The sequence below is a fragment of the Meriones unguiculatus genome, chromosome 21, assembly GCF_030254825.1.
Source record: "Meriones unguiculatus strain TT.TT164.6M chromosome 21, Bangor_MerUng_6.1, whole genome shotgun sequence".
Lineage (NCBI taxonomy): Eukaryota > Metazoa > Chordata > Mammalia > Rodentia > Muridae > Meriones > Meriones unguiculatus.
Window position 1 is genome coordinate 33,958,219 of NC_083368.1, and position 20,091 is coordinate 33,978,309.

Here is a 20,091-nt window from a genome sequence, read left to right on the forward strand (position 1 = left end):
CCTTTGGCAGAACACTCTCAATGGAAATGCACGCTGCCTCAGGGATGGCTGTTTACTAAATGACTTGTAGAATCACATATCATCTGCCCTCTTTAACAATGTATGACTGGGTGGGAGCAGTACCTAAGTTTCCACCATGACGCGGCTTGCCACCCTGCGAGGGAGCAGATGGTAAGTATTTACAGTAAACGACCCCTTTTCCCCTTAGTTTTTACCACTTAGAGCACCCCCTGCTGCACTTCCATGCGCTTCACATGAAATGTAGTGGTTATTGGGTTATTATTTACAGCTGGGGTTAGAAGGCATTTACATTTTGTAAACTACAAGTAGGTATTTGCTGACTTTTCCACTTGGTATTGTTTTCCACTGAGTCTAATACCAGATTATGATGTCATGACCCAATGAATATACAATCAATCTTGATAGGTGTCGCTGCAACTTTTTTTGACAACAAAAATAATTTGCATGAAGAAAATGTCATGGAAACAATGAAAACAGTATTCTATTGATTACTTTTAATAGACTTGTAAATTATGATGTGGACATGCGTGGGAGACTCTTACAATAAGACAGTTACTTGATTATTGACCTTTGCCTGACCACAGAGCCATGAAGCGAACGCGGGATCTGAAGCATTATATGGACAAAATAATCTATTCCAGGTTAGTGACGTTAAACTGAGTTCCTAACTGTGTCAAGTATTGTCCTATACAATTAAAGATGCTTAAGTTACATGGAGTTCTTAGGAGAGTTTGTCATACTGGTACTTATGAGTGGAGAAAAGTCAAGGAAGACCTAATGCCGTGAGAGCCAGAGGCAGATAGTAAAGGATGCTGTCTTTGCAGAGAGAATTGAATTTCTTAGTGACACTGAGGAGGTGGGAACTGGCCGGGACAGATGGGCCTTTCAGTAGGAGATAATGTTGGAAGGAGAAGGAGAGTAACTACATACAAATGGAGCACTAGACAAGGAAAATATTTCCACTGTACTCGGAGTGAGAAAACCGCAAACACCTCGATGTCACATCAATAGAAGATCAGCGACAAACCTTTATGTTATGTAAACCTTGTTTTCTAAACCCCAAGAAAATGAAGGGGGGAAAGAAAGTAATAAGGCACGGCTGAAGTAGTGTCAGAAAGAGAAACCGAGGATGGGTCTACGTTGTGTTTCTAGGTCATATGTGGATAACTGCCAACCAAGCCAGTCCTGGTGACATGCTTACTTTTGATTCAGTTTGTCTATTCACATTTTCTTTTCACTATGTTTAAATAGCTCACACGCTTATGTTTGTGCTACTTGTGTTTAAAGTTTTAACTCACGTCGTAATAACTTGCATAGCAAAAAACCCTCACATATAAATGGGCTGCGCTGGTTCTGAGTCTTCGCTACAATTCGGCACCAGTTGTGCAGCATGGCCATAGCTTATGCTTTCTGTCAGTCTGTTACCTTTGCCTCAGAGGCAGACAGATCAGTCTCACAATGCCATCTGAAAAGATGGCTTAAAACCTCGCAAACTATAGCTATGAATTCAGCTACAAAAATAATTTGCCATGATTAAACGCAAGTCAGGCATCATGGTCCATGCTGGAGATCTCAGTAACCAGAAGGCTGACCCGGGGAGTTGCCCTGAACTGGAGCCTGGGATACATATTTAATACCAGGTCAGCCTGGGATATAGAGGAAGACTCTGTCTCTAAAACAAATGAGCAAGCAAACAAAGCTAACCATAATGTCAACAGCAATTTATTTTAGTCTTTGAGAAATACTTTTACTTCCTCTTTGTGTCTGGACTCCTGTTGCCTTGTGTGCATGTGATGGGTTTCCAGACCTCCCCATTTGCTCAACCATAGTCACTGTGACACATTCACTCAAATGTCACTTTATGAAAGGAGCCTTTTCTTTTTAGCAAGAAGCAGTATTTCCAGTCTTTGTGTTCACATGGGATAGTAGCAGAATTTGAAAGGCTGACAGACCATTCTACAGTGCTTGCTATGGGCCAGCCAAGTGTTCTATCGCTTTACATAGAGCGACAGTTCAGTCCCCACAATTGCTACATGAACTAGGTTTCCAGGATCATCATTCAGTGAATGAACAAAGTGATGTGCCGAGAGATAAGAATGCCAACCCAGGATTTGAATCCTGGCCCATGACTCCGCAGTCCTTACTATGCTATCTTATGCTTCTTGTTACACATTTCTATGATATCCAGGGTGTTTTACTCCATGTATTTTATTACGTATAGGCTCTCTTTTGTCAAAGCAGGGCCTGTGTCCAGCTTCAAGCTCCAGTAATTCTCTTTCCTTCAGCTGAAATTTTGTATCATTCATCTCTCCTTCTGGCCCCAGCAGCTCCCTTCCCCGCCTCGGTGCCTGCACTCAGTTTTGTTTTAAGCATTATGTGGTTGCAGAAGACCACATGATTACATTTTATTCATATGCTGGTGCATTTCTTTAAAGATGATCATTTTTTTTGACACAGGTCCTTGAGAGGACTCTGCCAGCATTCTAGAGAAGAAAGTAGCTGGCCACATATGGAGCAGGTAATGACAGATATGTTGATAACGAGCCATCTTCCCTTTAGTGAATGCTTGCCTATTTTTTCGGACAACACCTCATTTAATCTAAGCAATACAGTGAAGTAAATTTCAAATATCTCCATTTTATAAATGAGGCCCAGAAAGACCAGAGGACTAGGTCACATGGGTCATCACCAACCCCATTTTTCACTACCCCTGTCTAACTTGAAAGCTCTAAATGCAAGGCTTAGTGCCTCTTCCACTATTATGAAGATGTATTTGCTGAGTGAGTAGATATATGTGCCAGGCTCGGTTCTCCTGTTAGAAGATGAAAGCTTTCCTCTCATGCCGCGGTGGAGATGACACGTTTTCCTTTGCCACATCTCACTTTTCTTCTCAGCGTGGCTGCTCTTGCAGCCTTACACTAAGGCTTCCCACAGAGGTAGGCTTTCAGCTGAGAAGGAATGCCCCAGGCCCAGAGGTCACTTGGCAATGCTCGGAGACAGACTTAGTTGCTGCTACGCACACGGCTAGAGGACAGGGCAGCTTTTGAATACCCCAGAGTGTCCAGGACAGTCGGCAGCAAAGTTACTTAGTCCCCAGATGTCACTGTTCTAAGCAGTTGACAAACTCTGTGTTACGTTAGACTTTGTGTACAGAAGTAAGCAAATCAGAGGACAGGGGAGATGATGCAGTTGGGGAAGCAGCGTTCTTTCAAGCCTGACAATTTTATTTTCATCTCCCAGGTCCTACGTGGTGGAAAGAGAGAACTGACTCTTGAAAGTTATCCTCTGTCCAAAGTTTGACTGTGGGCAGAGCATGAGGGGGGTTATGGAAGAGTTGGGAGATAGAAGGACCCGGAGGGGACAGGAGCTCCACAAGGAGAGCAACAGAGCCAACAAATCTGAGCCCAGGGGAGGCTAAGGAGACTGACGCACCAATCAAGGACCATGCATGAAGAGGAACTAGACTCCCTGCTCAGATGTAGCCCATAGGCAGTTCAGTCTCCATGGGGGTTCCCTAGTAAGGGGAGCAAAGGCTATCTCTGACATGGACTCTGTAGTCTGCTCTTGGATCACTTCCCCCTGGCAAGATAGTCTTGCCAGGCCACAGAGGAAGAGGATGCAGGCAATCCTGATAAGACTTGATAGGCTGGGGTCAGTTGGTAAGGGAGGAGGGCTCCCCCTTTCTGAGGAATAAAGGAAAGGTTGAGGGGAAGACAGAGGGAGGGTGGGACCGGGAGGAGATGAGGGAGGGTGCTATGATTGGGATGTAAAGTGAATAAATTTAAAAAAGAAAGCTGTGCTCTGACTTCCACAGGCACACTGTGGCATATGCACACCTAAACATAAACACAGACACATGCAAAGACATTCACCAACACACATGTATGTATACATGCCCACTGATGGGAACACACACATGCACATACATGCTCTAAACAAACACACAAAAGAATAAAATTTAAACGTATTACAGTGCTATGGCTGTATAGTGATTAGAAAATACTATAATTTTTTTAAAAGGAGGGCCCTTGTTTGCGGTTGTGAAGGTTACATGATAAATTCTATTTGTATGTGAGATTCGATGTCAACAATGAAAATGATTGAAGGGAATGAAATTCAGAAGTAACTAGTGATGTGTTTGGGGAAACACTTAAGATTGCTCTGGCGTTCAACCATACAATATGGACATTTGCTCAACTATGTTCACAGCAGCTTTATTCATAATAGCCAGAATCTGGACACAATCTAGACGTCCCTCATCTGAAGAATGGATACAGAAGTCTTGGTACATTTACACAATGGAATACTACGCAGCAATTAAAAACAAGGAAATCATGACATTTTCAGGCAAATGGATGGAACTAGAAAAGATCCTGAGTGAGGTAACCTAGAAGTAGAAAGACACATATGGTATATACTCACTTATAAGTGGATATTGGCTATATAATATATGATAAACATACTAAAATCTATTAGTTCTAAAGAAGCTAAACAACAAGGAGGACCATAGGGAAGAGGCTTAATCTTCATTCAGAAGGGTAAACAGGATAGACATCGGAAGTAGGAGAAGGCAAGGAACAGGAGAGGAGCCTATCACAGAGGGCCTCTGAAAGACTCTACCCATCAGAGTATCGAAGCAGATGCTGAGATTCATAGCCAAACTTTGGGCAGAGTGCAGGGAATCTTATGAAAGAAGGGGGAGATAGAAAGACCTGGAGAGGATAGGAGCTCCACAAGTAGACCAACAGAGCCAAAAAACCTGGGCCCCCTGCAAGGACTATACAAGGAGAGGATCTAGACCCCCTGCTTAGATGTAGACCATAGGCTGCTCAGTTTCCCTAGTGGGTTCCCTAGGGAAGCTGAGGCTGTCTCTGACATGAGGTCAGTGACAGACTCTTTGATCACCTCCCCCTCGGGGATGCAGCCTTGCTAGGCCATAGAGGATAATGATGCAGCCAGTCCTGATGAGACCTGATAGGCTAAGGTCAGATAGAAGGTGAAGAAGACCTACCCTGTCAGTGGACTGAGGGAGGGGCATAAGGGGAGAAAAGGAAGAATGGGTGGGATTGGAGGGTAATCGAGGGAGGGGGCTGCAGTGGGGATACAAAAAGAATAAATTGCAACCGTAAATAAATAAATAGTAAAATAATTTTTAAAAAGTAGTGAGTAAATAAAAAGTGGTTGAACATCATTAATGTATATTATAGTTATATCCCTAATTTTATAAATATGTATAATTAATGGACTGAAAAACTTCCTTGTTGTGTCATTACATCAATATAAATAAAATTTGTAAGATAGAAATAAAATAATGATGATGATGTCATATTAAATTAAATATAATATATTATGAAGAATAAAAATTAAAACATTGGGATCTTTAAGATATAACATGAATGAATCACTGATTTAATTATTATCTATCCACATTTACCCAGTTTTATATTATATAAATTTTTATTCTATCAACAACAACAACAAAAGGTTGCTCTGGCTAGGATGCGTCCTGAACCCTTCTGTCAGACTGTTGGCCTGTGGCTGGGATCATGTGTAGAAGTGGTGGGGAGAAATGGGCCTAGGGAACACCTGTCCTTCAGGGCCCATTCCCACACCTAACTCAGGAATTCTCCTTTTCCATGCAGCACCTACTCCAGGGTCCTCATCTTTTCCACTTCCTTCTGCAAGATGAATGAGTCAGCATCTCTTTGTGCTACTGGATTTGCACAGATTCACTCTGAATGCCCTCTCCTTAATGTCCCAACTTGACCTCCAAAAAAAAAAAAAAAAGGTAAAAAAGGTTGTTTCTTTCTTTTCAAAATATAAGGTTGTGTGAGTAGATCTATTTCCTGACCAGACAATGCCAAGATCCGTGGTTCTCAACCTTCCTAATGCCATGACTCTTTCATACAGTTCCTCATGTTGTGGTGACCCCCAGCCACAAACTTACGTTTGTCTCTACTTGATAACTGTAATTTTGTTTCTGTTATGATCCATAATGTAAATATCTGTGTTTTTCAATGGTCTTAGATGACCCTTTTGGAACCCAGAGACTGAGAACCACTGTCATAGGTGATGGGACTGTAGCAAGTACTGAGCTACCATATTGTTAAAGACCAAATGGAATCTGGCTCCGATGTTGCCTATGCCTGTGAGAACTTCCCATAACTATAGACATAAGGGAAAATGAAAACAAGTTACTTACAATATATGGTGGGCATGATGATATCACTTTCCATCTCACTGACAGGGTTTGACACAAGGCAGCTGTAGTTCCCAATGTCTTCCTTTGTCACTGGAACAATCCAAAGGGTGTTGTTTTGGGGAGAAAAGGAGTGGCTGGAGCTGATGCAAACAGGTTTCCCATTTTTTCGCCACTGGTAAACCAGCCTGGTACCTCCCTCCACCTGGCAGGTCAAGGTGATGTTGCCCACATACTCCACAGCCCCTGAGGCAGGATGGGACTGAACCACTGGCTTCATGACAGGATCTGCAATACCGAGAGACAGGGAAGTGATCTCTTTCCATCTATGGAGCCATGGTGAAATCTAAGAAGCCTTTCCAACATTGAGTCCTGGGGAAACGATTCCAACATTTTAATATTTGTAAATGTAGACATTTTGGGTAATAGTTAAAGGGGATATTAAAAGCTCACAGAAATTTAAAAATGGTAAAATACGAAATATATTTATACAGTTAGAGCTAAGCAAATTTTACAACTTATTCTTCAAGTATTGCCAATTAATCTACTTGCTTTTTATATAATGTAGTAATGCTTGAAAGTCCAGAGTTTAACTTTTCTATTCATCACGGTTTCTCTATCATCAAAGCCTCTCTCTCTCTCTCTCTCTCTCTCTCTCTCTCTCTCTCTCAAACCTCATGAATGGTAGGCAAATGCTTATCTTCTATGAAGTTGCACACCCAGGCAAAATGTATACAGTAATTTCCCTTTCTTGAGTTGTAATGTACCGAAATCAGCTCTCAAGGCAGGATGTGGCAACTTGAAAATTTTATCTATCATCTGAAAATTAAATTATATAGCTCCTGTATGGAATACTTTTGAAAATGTGGAGGGACATTTTTGGAGAATGGCATGCAAACACATTCTTTGACAAGCCAATATCTGCATTTTAATCAAGGCTGAATCTATTTGATAGTAGGGCATGATATTATTACACTTGAAAGATAAAAGACAAATCCAACAGATATTTTTAAAATTATTTAATTTTATTTTATGTGCATTGGTGTGAGGGTGTCAGACTCTTGGACTGGAGTTCCAGACAGTTGTGAGCTGCCATGTGGGTTCTGGGAATTGAACCTGGGTCCTTTGGAAGAGCAGACAGTGATCTTAACCACTGAGCCATTTCTCCAGACCCCCCAACAGACATTTTCGTTAGAAAGTCAAGAGATGAGAAACTAGCTTTATTTATTTTATAAATATGGCATGCAGTAGGCAAATGGATAAATACAGGAAAACACAGATGTTTCTTCACTGACTTTTAGCTCTAGGACATCGTAAGATTGGTAATTACACTGGGGCAGTGGTGGCACACACTCATGCCTTTAATTCTAGCACTTGGAGGCAGAGAGGCAGGCAGATCTCTGTGAGTTTGAGAGCAGCCCCATCTACCTAGCTAGTTCTAGGATAGCCAGGGCTACACAGAGAAACCTTGTCTCCAAAAACAAACAAAAAAGTGAAAAAAAAAGCTGGTAATTACATATGCGTTCACTATCATTTCAGCAAATGTCACCAGTCTTTAGAATTTTTCACTCTGTTTGATAAAACAGTGCCTTGTGGGCTAGTGAGATGGCTCAATGGTAAAGGCGTTTTCTGTCAAGCCTGAGTTTGCTCTCCAGATCCCACTTGGTGGAAGAAATGAAATGGCTCCAGCAAGTTGTCCTCTGACCTCCACATGTGCTCTGCAGTGGGTGCAGAAGCACATACACCTGCACACATGTAAATAAGCAGATAAATAAGTAAAGAAATAAGTAGATAAAAGATCTAAAAAAAACCAGTTATTTGTTCAGACTCATACATCCTTCATTGGCAAAGAGAAGAGGCCTTTCCACCTGTCATTGTTCTCTTCTTGCATTTTGGAGAGATAGACATTTCATAGTCTCCATGTGTGTAAGCTGATGGAGCACAGAGAGGCTGAGGTAGGCAGTCTATGATTGGACCCAGTACTTTAGGCTTTGATTTCCCATCAAGTGTTCAGTTGAGGTTGATGTTTCTTCCTGGGGCAAATGTATCGTGTATTATTGTATTATTGTTACTTTTTTTTTTTTTTTTTTTTAAGAATGGAAACTGCATCAGGGCACTAACAGACCTAATTTACTCCAGCCCAGCGGAGTTAGAAACAAATGAAAGATAAGGAAAAACGAGCTTGAAAGCAACTTGGAAGGGAACTGAATAACTTGGGGACACGTGACATTCTTTTTTCAAGGTGGATGTCATCTACTGGTTTGTTCATTTAATTCAATCCTTTGTCTTCCCTGGCAAGAGCAAAGGGTTTGCAATGGCCTCTTGTGTATGTTATTATGTTTTTAAAAGAAAAAAAACACACGAATGTGTTTCATTGTTGAAACATGTCCCAGACACCTGTGTGTGGGAATATATGTGGTATGAGATAACTAGGCAGCCTGGTAACCATCTTGTACGAGGAGAGCCGGTCATTGGACTAGTCATCAATATCATACACTTGTCTGTAACAATGCAACTTAGACCCGAGGCTGCCCTTTTGGCAAGGTTCTGCTCCGATACTTAAAACCTATGAAAGCTTTACTACATTTTTTGGATTCATTTCCCTAAACAAATCCAAAGTCACAATACAAGTGTTAGGGCTGTTATAACCTGTATGGAAAACTGTTGCAGGAGAACTTTATAAAGACGCCTGCTAGGTCTTTCTTCGCTTTCCCTACAATCGCTTTGCAGGCATCTGATCCCCAGCTGTGTTGTCAGTCCTCTGCAGCCTCTTCTATCTTTTGCCTGACTCCTTACTCTGTAGGGGTTACGGAGTCTGCTACGGCCAGCACAGTTCTGACACTGAGAAGAAAGCATCAAGAACACCGACAACGTCCTTTGTCCCACAGACCTCATGTTCCAGTCATAGAAGAAAAACAATAAAAATTAAATACAGGTTCTATTGACAGGTGATGGCAAGTTCAAGGAACAAAGAGAAAAGCAGAATTAAAGACAGTGAAGTGTGTGTGTGTGTGTGTGTGTGTGTGTGTGTGTGTGTGTGTTGTTTCGGGTGAAGATATAGAGTGTAGAGTGGCCAGGAAATCTTTCCCAGACATTACAATTGAGATGATGCCTAAAAGAAATAAAGAAAATGATATTTGGGATAAAAGCTGTCTACATAGAGTGAAGAATGAGAACAAAGGCCCTGAGATATGAGAGTATTTGTCCTGTTCAAGGAGAAGCAAGTATGAGCAGAATAGAGAGTATAACGAACAGAAATGAAGAAAGTGGTCAGCTAGGTTCTGGGCATGCTGGGCCCTGAATGTCATTGTTGGTACTCTGACTCCCATTTTGAATGAGATAGCCGTGACAGGCATTTGCTGGAGAATGCAGAAGCAGAGAAACTCGGGAGAAAGCAATTACAACGGTTTAGAATACAGTTACAGGTGTGAGCAAGACAGTGGTAAAGTTGCATGAAAGCAGCTAGAATCTATTTTTAAGGTCGGCCAGCATGGTTTCCTTGCAGACTAAGGGTACATCATGAGAAGACAGGATGGCCAGTGATGTATGCAAAGCCTTGGCCCGAGGAAGTAATAGAATCAATTTAATATTTACTAAAAATAGATACGTTGTCAAATGATTAGACCGAAAAATAACATGAATTTTGTGCATAGTATATTCGCAGTGTGCCACTTTATAAATCTTAGTAAGAAAAAAAACAAATGCCCAGAAATTAGCTAACTCCACTCTTCCCCAGGGAACAGTCCCCAAAGCCTTTATTGTAATTACATAAAGTCCCTGGCTCATCTTCCCTTAAACATTGTACCAATTAAAACTCTTCATGTGATTAAAAATAGGGACCTTTCCAGTATATATAGCATACACATGAGAAAATAAAAATGTCCTTATCTTACTTTTTTTTCAGGCAACTTTATATAAGTCCTATAACACACACACACACACACACACACACACACGCTGTGCACTGGGCACCTCCCTTATACACACATATAATTAAATCTCAGAAAGCTGTACAAGTTAGATAATGACACTGGGCAGGGGGCTTTGAGGATTAATTAATTCACTCGGAGTTGCAAGAGCCAGGACCAGAAAGCCCGGGAAGCTTGGTGTTCTCAGCCCCTGCTGAGCCGACCCAGCCTCCTGCATACTGCCACCAAGGACTCACCATCAACAGTGACTTGGATCTTCTGACTTGAGGAGAGAGTTCCGTTCCCCTGGATGTTGACCTTCACGATGTAGTTGCCCTCATCAGCAAACTGCAGTGGGTTGATGAGCAGAGAAGCATTGGGTGGAACCATGGTGAACTTGTGCTGGTACTCCAGATCGGGGACCACGGACTTATTGACCGAGCCTAGCAAGTATTTGGGCATTGTGTGGGATCTTTCAAACAGCCATATGATCTGGATGTCAGAAGCTGGCGTGTGGAAGCCATAGTGCACAGGGAGGTAGAGGGCCTGTCCCCTGATGCCATGGACAGTGTGTGATGGCACGGTCACCTTCAGCCCCAAGCAAGAACCTGCTACAAAGGGAAGGAAAACTGTGAGTAGTCTGAGCCACATTTCATGATACAGAAGCGCAGCTGGCAGAAGTCAGTCGATGGCAATCCCTTTCAAAGAAGAAGGCTTCTCAGGACTGGCTATCCTAGTAGCAGTTACAGGTAGAGGTAAATATTTGTCTCTGAAACCTTCTGCATTTGAAAGTCTCCGCCCAGTGCCTATGCTGGCTGCATGACTTCTCTAAAGGCAAAAAACGAGAAGCAGAAGTTATTAGGTATGGCCACCGAGGAATGATAGGGAAAGAAGAAGTGAGAAAGATTATGAGCTCTAAAGTCCAATAAAACCATTAAACACATTTGAAATTAGATTATGTCAATGTCATATCCTGGTGAAACTATGCAATTTCTGAAATATTAAGGGGTTGCTCCCCTGAAAGAAATTTCTTCTTCAAAGCCTTCTGAAATAGCTTAATATTACACTTTGGTTTTTTTGGGGGGGAGGAGTTCCCCCCCTTTGGTCAAAAACACACCAAGTCTGAGTAATCTAGTAAAGGTGACAGTAAACTACACAGCACCAATCATCCCTTGTCTACAGAGAACTCTGATTGGTGTTTGAGGAGCAGCAAGGGCAGGCTCGAACAGAACAGAGTGGAGGAGAAGAAGCAGAGAGAGAGGTGAGGTCCTCGGTAGCCAGGACAAATGGGATCATGGGAGTCCTGGGCAGTTTTACTCTATGTGAAATGGAAATGCAACTGTAGGTTTGCTATCAGAGGAGGGACATGACTTTTCTAATGGTTTCTTTATCTCATGCCAGCTGGGATGAGAACGGACCGAACAGAGAGAGAGAGAGCAGGAGCAGCGAGGTATCTTGGGACTCGTCTGCAACAAAGCAAGGCAGGAGGTATGGGTTGTACGGAGCCACGGGTTTGTGAGCGAGATGGCTGGTGCTACCTAAAAGCGTCAGCTACTGCACTCTGGGGTGGGGTGGGGTGGGGATATGGCATACAGGGCAATGACGAAGAACGTCTTCATTTAAATCATCTGGAATAATGGAGCCGCAACCAGTAGATAAGCCACGGGGCCGAGGCAGAGAATTGTTAGTTTTGGGGGTGGTGTGTGGAAATCCAACGTCAGTTCAGGGCAGGCTCATTTTGGGGTGCCTATTGGACATCCAAGAGGTGGTGCTGAATGGATATAGTGATGGTGTTTCCATTATTAAAGGTAGTTAGGGTACGATTAGAGGCCTGCGTAGGTGTGAGGCATGAAGCTCTCCGTAACAGTGCCCGAGTTGTGAACTCAGTGCTAAGGTGATATCTTCTGTTTTCATGTTGTTTATTAGCTTGTGGGACCTGCAGATGTCCCAATATAATAATAATAATAATAATAATAATAATAATAATAATAATAATAGCATATATTTATATATATTTACCATTTGTAACGGAAAAAGGTCATTTCTGGATACTGTATTTTTAGAACTCTAACAGAAAGCTCCTTGCCTCATTTCATTCATGAGTGCGTGTTGGTATAAAATCACCGTCAGAAGGAACATTTGTAACAAGAGGCTCAGGTGTGGAATTTATATGTAGACTACTTTGAACACCAAGAGAAGAAACAATGGCACAGGGTCCGTGAGATGGACCAGCGAGCAAAGCTACCCGCCACCAAGCCTGACAACCTGGGTTCAATCCCCAAGACTCACGCGGTAGAAAAAGAGAACTAACTCCCTCCTCCACCCCTGACCCACTCGCACACAGTAGGTGGCACGGGCGCGGGCGCGCACACACACAAATAAATTTTAAAACAATTTTTAAAAAGAATGGCGCAGAAGGTTAAACCAGCAAGCATAGATGTCTGAGGAACCCCGTGGAAAAGACCACGAGAGAAATGTATCATATGAAATTCAGTTTGTAGGCGCTGGGTGTGAATCCACCAGAAACAGAAACGGTGGAGCAGAGAGGGACAGATGCAGGTGAAAGGAGACACCCAGATGCTTTCCATTTTCATCGTTTCCAGGAACTGTGGGAGTTTTAAGCCTCCACTAAATGAACTTATGGAAGGCAGCTGGAACAAAGAAGGAAGAGGCACAAAGGTCTGTTTGTCTTCCGCGGTGATTTCCAGGGAGAAGCTCAAGCACGTTCCTATCCCGCGCGAGGAGTCAAGTTCCGCCAGCACTAAGTTCCATCTTCCCGGAGTGGAAAGCTAGCCACGCGGTGCAGTTGGGCTCCCGGGCCCCTGACATGTACCCGGGATAAACATACACTGCCCTTTCTCGTTAGTTCACTCGTGTTACCAGGTGCATGCTTTGTGTCTGCACAGACAAGTGCAGCCAGAACGTTAGGTCTGGAGTTTTCCTAAATTGAGAGATTAAAAATAAAAGAGGGAAGTGGGCGCTGGAATATCTAACGAGTCGCGTTGCTTGGAGCCAAAGAGCAGTGGAATCTGTGGGGAAATTGTGGGAAGAAAATGAGGACGATGGTGAGCAAGCTAGGGATGTCTCAGATACGTGGGGCAGAGGCTGGGAGATGGGAAAAGCTCCAACAGGCTGACAGTTACACTGGGCTGTGGGTGGTGCCTGGAGTAAAGGTAGATTCCTCTTCGGATGTGTGCTCTCTTACCAGATAAAAATGCACCTCTGTGCCTTTAACTGAAACTAGAGACACAGGCTTTCTCGATAAGCAGAACACAAAGGCTAGCTTTTAGTTCATTATTTCTGTCTTAAGGTATGAAAAACACAGCTCTTACTGCATGGTGTTGCTATCTTCTTTCATTATTTTTTTTTTCTTGACTGTATATGAAAATATCTACTAGCCATGTGTCAGGGTTCATTTCCCGTCCTAGACTCCCTTGAAACTATTTCACCAGTAATTCTGGCAAATTGCCCTGAAATCAAGATCATCAGGATCACGCACGTACATTTTCTAAACTTGCAGAGAGACAATTTTCTTTGACATTTTGTTAAAGTTGGAAGTGTGAAGTCTTAGCAAAGGACACACGCTTGTCTTAAAACAGTGGTCAATCAGTAAATGTGGTTTTAGGTAAGCAAGCCATTTTAAGTCTCTGCTCACTGTCCTGTGTGTGAAAAGAGGGTAAGACGAGATGGAGCCTGTAGGCTCTCCCTGATCTCCGATTCACCTCCCGGATCAGCCACTACTTACACTTCAAGAGGAAGGGTTCAAAGGACTTTGAAGTAGCGGGTCTCACCATTTAGTCCACCTATTAAGTTGTCAATCCCTGGATGTGCTCTAACAAATTGGCAATTCCGTGTTTGTTACCAAGCAATCAAGGGGGCACGGCGGGAATCACACCATCGCCTTGGGAATGCACTGGGAAGAGCTGCATGGCTGCCGACAGAGAGAGAGAGAGAGAGAGGTGGTTGCCTCTGGCATGGATCGGCTTTGTCAGCGGTTCACTGGGGCGTTGACGACATTTCTCAGCTTACCCGAGGAGTCCCCTCTAGACGGAGATGGGGATGTATGAAGCCTGGATATAATCTTAGTCCATTGGCTTTTTCTCGTTTGGTTGAAGAGGTTCTTGCTCTCCTGTTTTTCTACAATTTAGCCTGTGCAATTGTGGTTGGAGAGGATTGGCTGAGATTTTGTTACTGTGCTGGAAATGCCAGGCACTGCACTACTATGGCTGGCACTGGCACTGGAAAGGTTACGAACTTTTGAATCTTGATTCACATGTTGGCGCTCAGCTGTGAGCAGGATAACTTAGAGACCCTAAGTAAGCCATGAGGAGAAGACTGGATTTCAAAAGACACTAAACATAACACAAGTAACTGCAGTCTGGGGACAAGTGAAGTTACTTTAGTTGATCTGAGGTAGAGACACAAAACTTGAATCCCAGCACTTGGAAGAAAGAGACAGGTGAATCTCTGAGCTATGGAGACCAGTTTGTGACCCACATGGTAAGTTCAAAGCCAGCCAGGGCTACACAGTGAGACCCTGTCTAAAAAGCAATCCTCTGACAACCTCCCCCCCCCCCAAATAAATAAACTACCTTACTAAAACAAACAAACAAACAAAAAAACAACAACAAAAAAAACTGTTTTGGACCTCACTAAACTGTTTTTGCTGGCCTGGCACTCAGGGTTGTCTTTCCTCGGCCTCCTGAATGCAGGGGTCAGAGGTGGACATGTTGAGTGAAAGCAACAACATTTATTTGGCATTTTCATTCACCATATAAGTGAAGAATACCAGTTCATTTGGCTATTTAAGAGAATGAACCATATATTACTGTTTTAAATAATGTATTGCCAAAGATGTTTCTGAATAGATTCAGTGCTTTAATACAAAATGAAAAATTCTTTACCAAATACGTGAGAGTCGTTTCTTAAATGCACATCATAGAGAGAGACGGTGCAGCTGCTATGCTAGTGGTTTGCCTGCAGATTGCCTGTGTCATTATTATTAATTATTAACATGTATATTATTTTATTACTAGAAACAGGCTCTCGCTACGAGATTCTGGATGGTATGTAGACCAGACTGGCCTAGAAACCACAGAGATATACTTGCCTCTGCCTTCAAAGTGTTAGGGTTAAAGGCATGGGCTTTAACTCCCCAGTGCCTATATTATTTTTATTGGACGACTTAAAGGCAACAAGTGTCAGTAAGGAATGAGTTTCCTTATTTATCAACCAAAATCTTCCAATTAGGAAAATCCTGAATCCACTGATATGATGCAACCATTGTGAGATTCACAGAGTAAACAGGTAACAGTATGTTTCCTGTGCAGTTTACAAGTACACATTCTTTCTATTGATGTGGGTTTTTTTTTCTATAAATGTAACAAACCTATGCTTTCAAATACAGTGCTTTACTAATTTAGAAAAATGAGGTTCATGTTGAAAATTTTTAACTGCTTTTCTAGTTGCATGAGAAAACATAAAAGACCGAAGATTTCTACAGCCTCTCTCTATATGAGCAGATAAACTTCAAGAAAGAAAATGATAGAAATATTAGTAGAATTTTAATTTTCTTTTGATATAGCAAATATCTGCACATAAATGAGAATTTTGGTTTTACTAGATTGACCAGTACTTCCTGAGAAGAAGAGAACTGTTAAGACATTCTGTCTTAAAGGCACTGACGGCAACTGAGAGAAGTATTGAAAATACTATTTATAATCTGCCACACAAAATTACAGCAATAACTTCACTTTAGAGACTTCTTCAGATACATAACAACAGTACCTATGAAGAAGATATATACTTAAGGACTACTTGAAAGTACACTGTAAAAAAATTATCCATGTTCCAGCAACAAAGGACTCCTTCGAGCAGTCTCACTGTATTGAATGCAAACATTAGGTTTTACAAAGTGACCTCTGTGGCAGCTCAAAATAGTTGGTATTTATTTCCCCATTAGCACACACAGTATTAGCAAACATAACATAGGTATTGTTGACTGAAAACAAACTCTTGCATCGTTAGAAAAAAAAATAAAGATTATGAATCTGTATTTTGACTAGACTATTTAACCATACAGTTGGAGCTTAGTTTTAAAATGTTTTAAAGGCACAAAGACTACTGAGTACTTCAAAAGCAAAAGGACTTGCATATTCCTCCCGACCTTCATGACTCACAGCCTTCAGGGAAAGTGAATTTCTGTAAGGAGGGAAATCTGTAAGGAGGGCTATAATAAAAACTTTTTTTTCTGAACTTGAATGAAATCGCAAGTACATTTTAATTTTATTTTAGTCAAATTTCTCAACTGAATTCATCCCCGAATTCTTAAGGCCAGTCACCAAAACATTATTTGTGAAAAGCTAGCAGTTCCATTGTTTAAAAACAGAAAACAAAACAACAACAAAAAATAAACCAAGCAAACAACAACAAGAAACCAACATAGGGTCACCTAAAAGCTAAAAATGATGTTGAAATTATGGTCACAGATGTTTTTATAAGGATTTTAGAACACAGACCCTATTACAGGTTTGAATTTGATAGTATAGCTATATGGTATATAAGACCAGAGCAGTTATGAGAAACAGACATTTAGAGATGGCAGTTTTATGTCAGGCAGCTTTATATGCACCACACACAAATGTGAATAGTAACCGTGTTTATAATGAGAACTAACAAAAAATATTAGTGAAAGGAAGGCTTTACACCCCCCCCCAAAGTCCAAAGCTCAAATTGGTTTATAAATCTAAGTTATTTTTTAAAGAATAAAGCTCTCTTTAAACTTCCATCTGACAAATGTAAACAAAACAAGAAACTAACCTGACTTTTAAGACCTAAAATAGAAAGGATGGAAAATGGGATACTTGGTGAAAAAAATATATTGCCGGATAAAAGCATGTGGTGATACTAGGTGTGTGTGTGTGTGTGTGTGTGTGTGTGTGTGTGTGTGTGGTGTGGGCAAACCCTATGACAAAAGAGTATGAGAGAAAAATATTAAGATACAGCAAAAAAAAATTATAGGACTAGTCATTGACAAAGAGAAAAGCTAAAGGCATTTTGGAGCATTGTTCCTTTTGAATACATTTCTCTCACTTGTCAGTTTAGCTAGAACTTCACATTTTCCACATTTTCCAACATTTATATTAAAGAAGAACCAACAGTTTGTATACTATGTTTAATTTAAGCAATATCTTAAATTAAAAGAAAGCCACTACTATGAATTGTTTTGAATTTCGTTCTGTATTGTAATTTAATGCACTATTAGAATATTTTCTAATTAAAACTCTCACTGTTAAAGATTATTAAGCCTATTGGTAAGCCCTGGGAAGGCTCAGAGCTTTTTATACTGCCTTAACTTTCTTAGTGAGTCCCGCTGACAATAGCTGTTGCTCCAAGGAGACAAAAGGAATCATTTCTTGAACCTCATTTCTCCTACATGTTCCTGCTTCTTTGCTGGAACAGTATGTTACTGTTAAAAGGTTCTGACCTGTCCTTCAATTATCTGAGAAAATCTACAGCCCAAAGCAAATATTTACCTCATGCCTACAAAAAATAAACCACAAAGAAAACCAACAAAACCCCACAACCCAAACTCCAAATACCCAAAAGCCAGCTCATGCAGGACCTTACCTATGAGAAGAAGGTATGTTTTGCAAAGAAAGATCTCAACCATGCTGCTGAGGAGCTCCATAAAAGCATCCTGTCCCATGCAGACGGCGCCCTGTTCTCAGTGGCAAGTTGGTTCATGGACCAGCAGCTGCTGGTTTATTTGCTAGGGAAATTAGCAGTGAGGTAACAGACCCTAGCCTGCCTCTTGCTTCTGTGATTTGAATACAGAATGAATGTGTATACAAAGGACACAGGGACACCTGTTATATGCTTTGCAGGAACACAGGGCTGTGGCTTTCAGAATAGTTTCTTAGTGATTCGCAGTAATTTTTCAGTATGGCTTTATGAATTATACTGAGTTGTTCAGAATCAGAAGGAGGAAGACAATCTCTTTGGGTGACCTCATGATAAATAAAACCCAGATCTGGTTTCCTATCATGAAAAATTATGCTTTTTTTTTGAAATTTGGAAAAAATGTACTTTCTATGAAAATTGAAGTACTTCATGAATTTGCTATGAGGCTATTCATCTTCATGGAGTTACTAATTATCATGTAAAGGCTGTACCACAGAACCAAAACAGAACACTAGAATATGTTTAAAATGTATTTTTTTTCGTGTTATATTTTCTATTACAAGTGGCTGTGACAGTTTTACTGGACCTATGGGTTCATCTTAATTTTTAAAACAAATCATCAATATGTTTCCAAGTGAGGCCACTCATGCATTGTACATAATTATAATGTAAAGCATATGGCAACGGACAATACCTGAGCCTGGGTTCTCGCAGCTGAAGTTTAGAGGAAGTGAACCAGTAACCCATCAAAATGTTGCCTGTGTGTTCTGGTTACATTGTTCTAGCTAGCTCCTTCATGGCCACGGAAGTAGGTGGTCTGAGAAATTTGTTATTTTGGTAAGTTACCAGTGAGTTATTGTTTGTAAAAAGGCTTTGGCCCAAGCTTTCTGCATGAAATGAAACAAATACAGAAAAATTTGACTTAAAACCAGTAGAATTCCCAACATAAGTAATTTTCAACAGAGATGTTCCACTGAAGAAATTCAGGGATGAGAGGGAAAGAATGGCATGCATTTTTATTTTAACTCTCAAAAATGAAGACTGTTGTTCAAATGCTTTAAAAAAATAAAAAAAAAGGAACAATTGTTATTCTTGAAACCAACTTTGGAAATACTCTTTGCATCAAGGCTCCCGACCTTTTGAGAAAGTGTTTAAAGGGGAAGACATCACTGTTGGGAAACCCAAGTCCTTTATACAGGTCAGCTGCTTGACAATGCTCAGTACTCCGGACATACGTCAAAAGCATCCCCAACCCCTGGCAGTGACTGCAAGTTTCCCCACACTCTCTAAATCTCCCACATATATCTGTTGTACTGTTAACCACATTTACTTCAGTTTACTTTCTTCGATGTGTATTTTCCTTTTCAGATCCTTGACCACAGCCACAGTCTTAGCCACTGACAGTCGGCATTCATGCATAATTCTCATTTTTTTCGTATCATGCTTTTCCCCAAATAAACCCTTTTGCGCTGTTTAGCCTAAGTTGTGTGCTCCTTAATGAATCCTTAAGGAACTCACGCAAGTTTTCATACCAGACAGCGCCATATCCAATTGGAAAAAAACCCACAGGACTTCAGCATATTGCATAAGCTCCCTTATCCCATTTAGATCAGTCTTAACACAAGCTGTTCCTATAAATAAGGTCTTCGCAGTGTCAAACCAAAGGATGGTTCATTATGAGGGCTCCAGGATCTTTGACAAAATGTGGGAAACTACAAAAGGCAGTATAGTGGGGTTTTCCTAGTGTCAAATGCACAGCGTTTAAGGGACTTGCATATATTCCAGAATTTTCCTCATTTTATATTAAAATATCCAGTTATGACCCAAGGAAATAATGTGTGTTTTAATATGAATTTAAATACCAGAATGAACCATTCTTGTGCTCTTTTTTTTTTCTGTTATTACATACATTAAAATTTTTGCAGTACATGTGTGATTTGAATAAGAACTGTATACCTGGACCACGCGCCCTCTAGTGGTACAATGGTAAATATAACTGCTTCTGAGAGTATTTGTGAATCCAGGATGTTTACATTGAAGCAATATAAGCAAATTTAACTTAAAGTGCTGCCAAACTGACAAAATTCTTAAAAATGGTTCCAAAGAGTTTTTCTCAGTGGAAGAAAATTCTCCAAGACACATGGTATCTCTCAGAGGCAGAGGCAAGTGGATCTCTGAGTTTGAGGCCAGCCTGGGTTATATAATGTGATCTTGTCTGGGGCTGGGGGGTGGGTTGTTTCAGTATTTCAGAGGACAGTTGATAATCTACCAGCTGTTTCT

General features: G+C 41.1%; 1 protein-coding gene across 4 annotated transcripts in view; it reads right to left on the minus strand.

The window, feature by feature from the left end:
• Nucleotides 1-17,894, minus strand: part of Hepacam2 (HEPACAM family member 2) — a 39,635-nt gene extending 21,741 nt beyond the window's left edge. For 2 of the 4 annotated variants that reach the window (XM_021627525.2, XM_021627524.2), the window contains exons 1-3: nucleotides 17,758-17,894; nucleotides 10,386-10,739; nucleotides 6,224-6,508 (exon numbers count right to left, since the gene is read on the minus strand). In XM_021627525.2, coding sequence (XP_021483200.1) covers nucleotides 6,224-6,508; nucleotides 10,386-10,739; nucleotides 17,758-17,836 — 718 coding nt within the window. In that variant the 5' untranslated portion in view covers nucleotides 17,837-17,894. The remainder of the gene's footprint in view (nucleotides 1-6,223; nucleotides 6,509-10,385; nucleotides 10,740-17,757) is intronic. The other 2 variants (XM_060374005.1, XM_060374006.1) reach the window with 2 other exon arrangements.
• Between the last annotated feature and the right edge of the window lie 2,197 nt (nucleotides 17,895-20,091).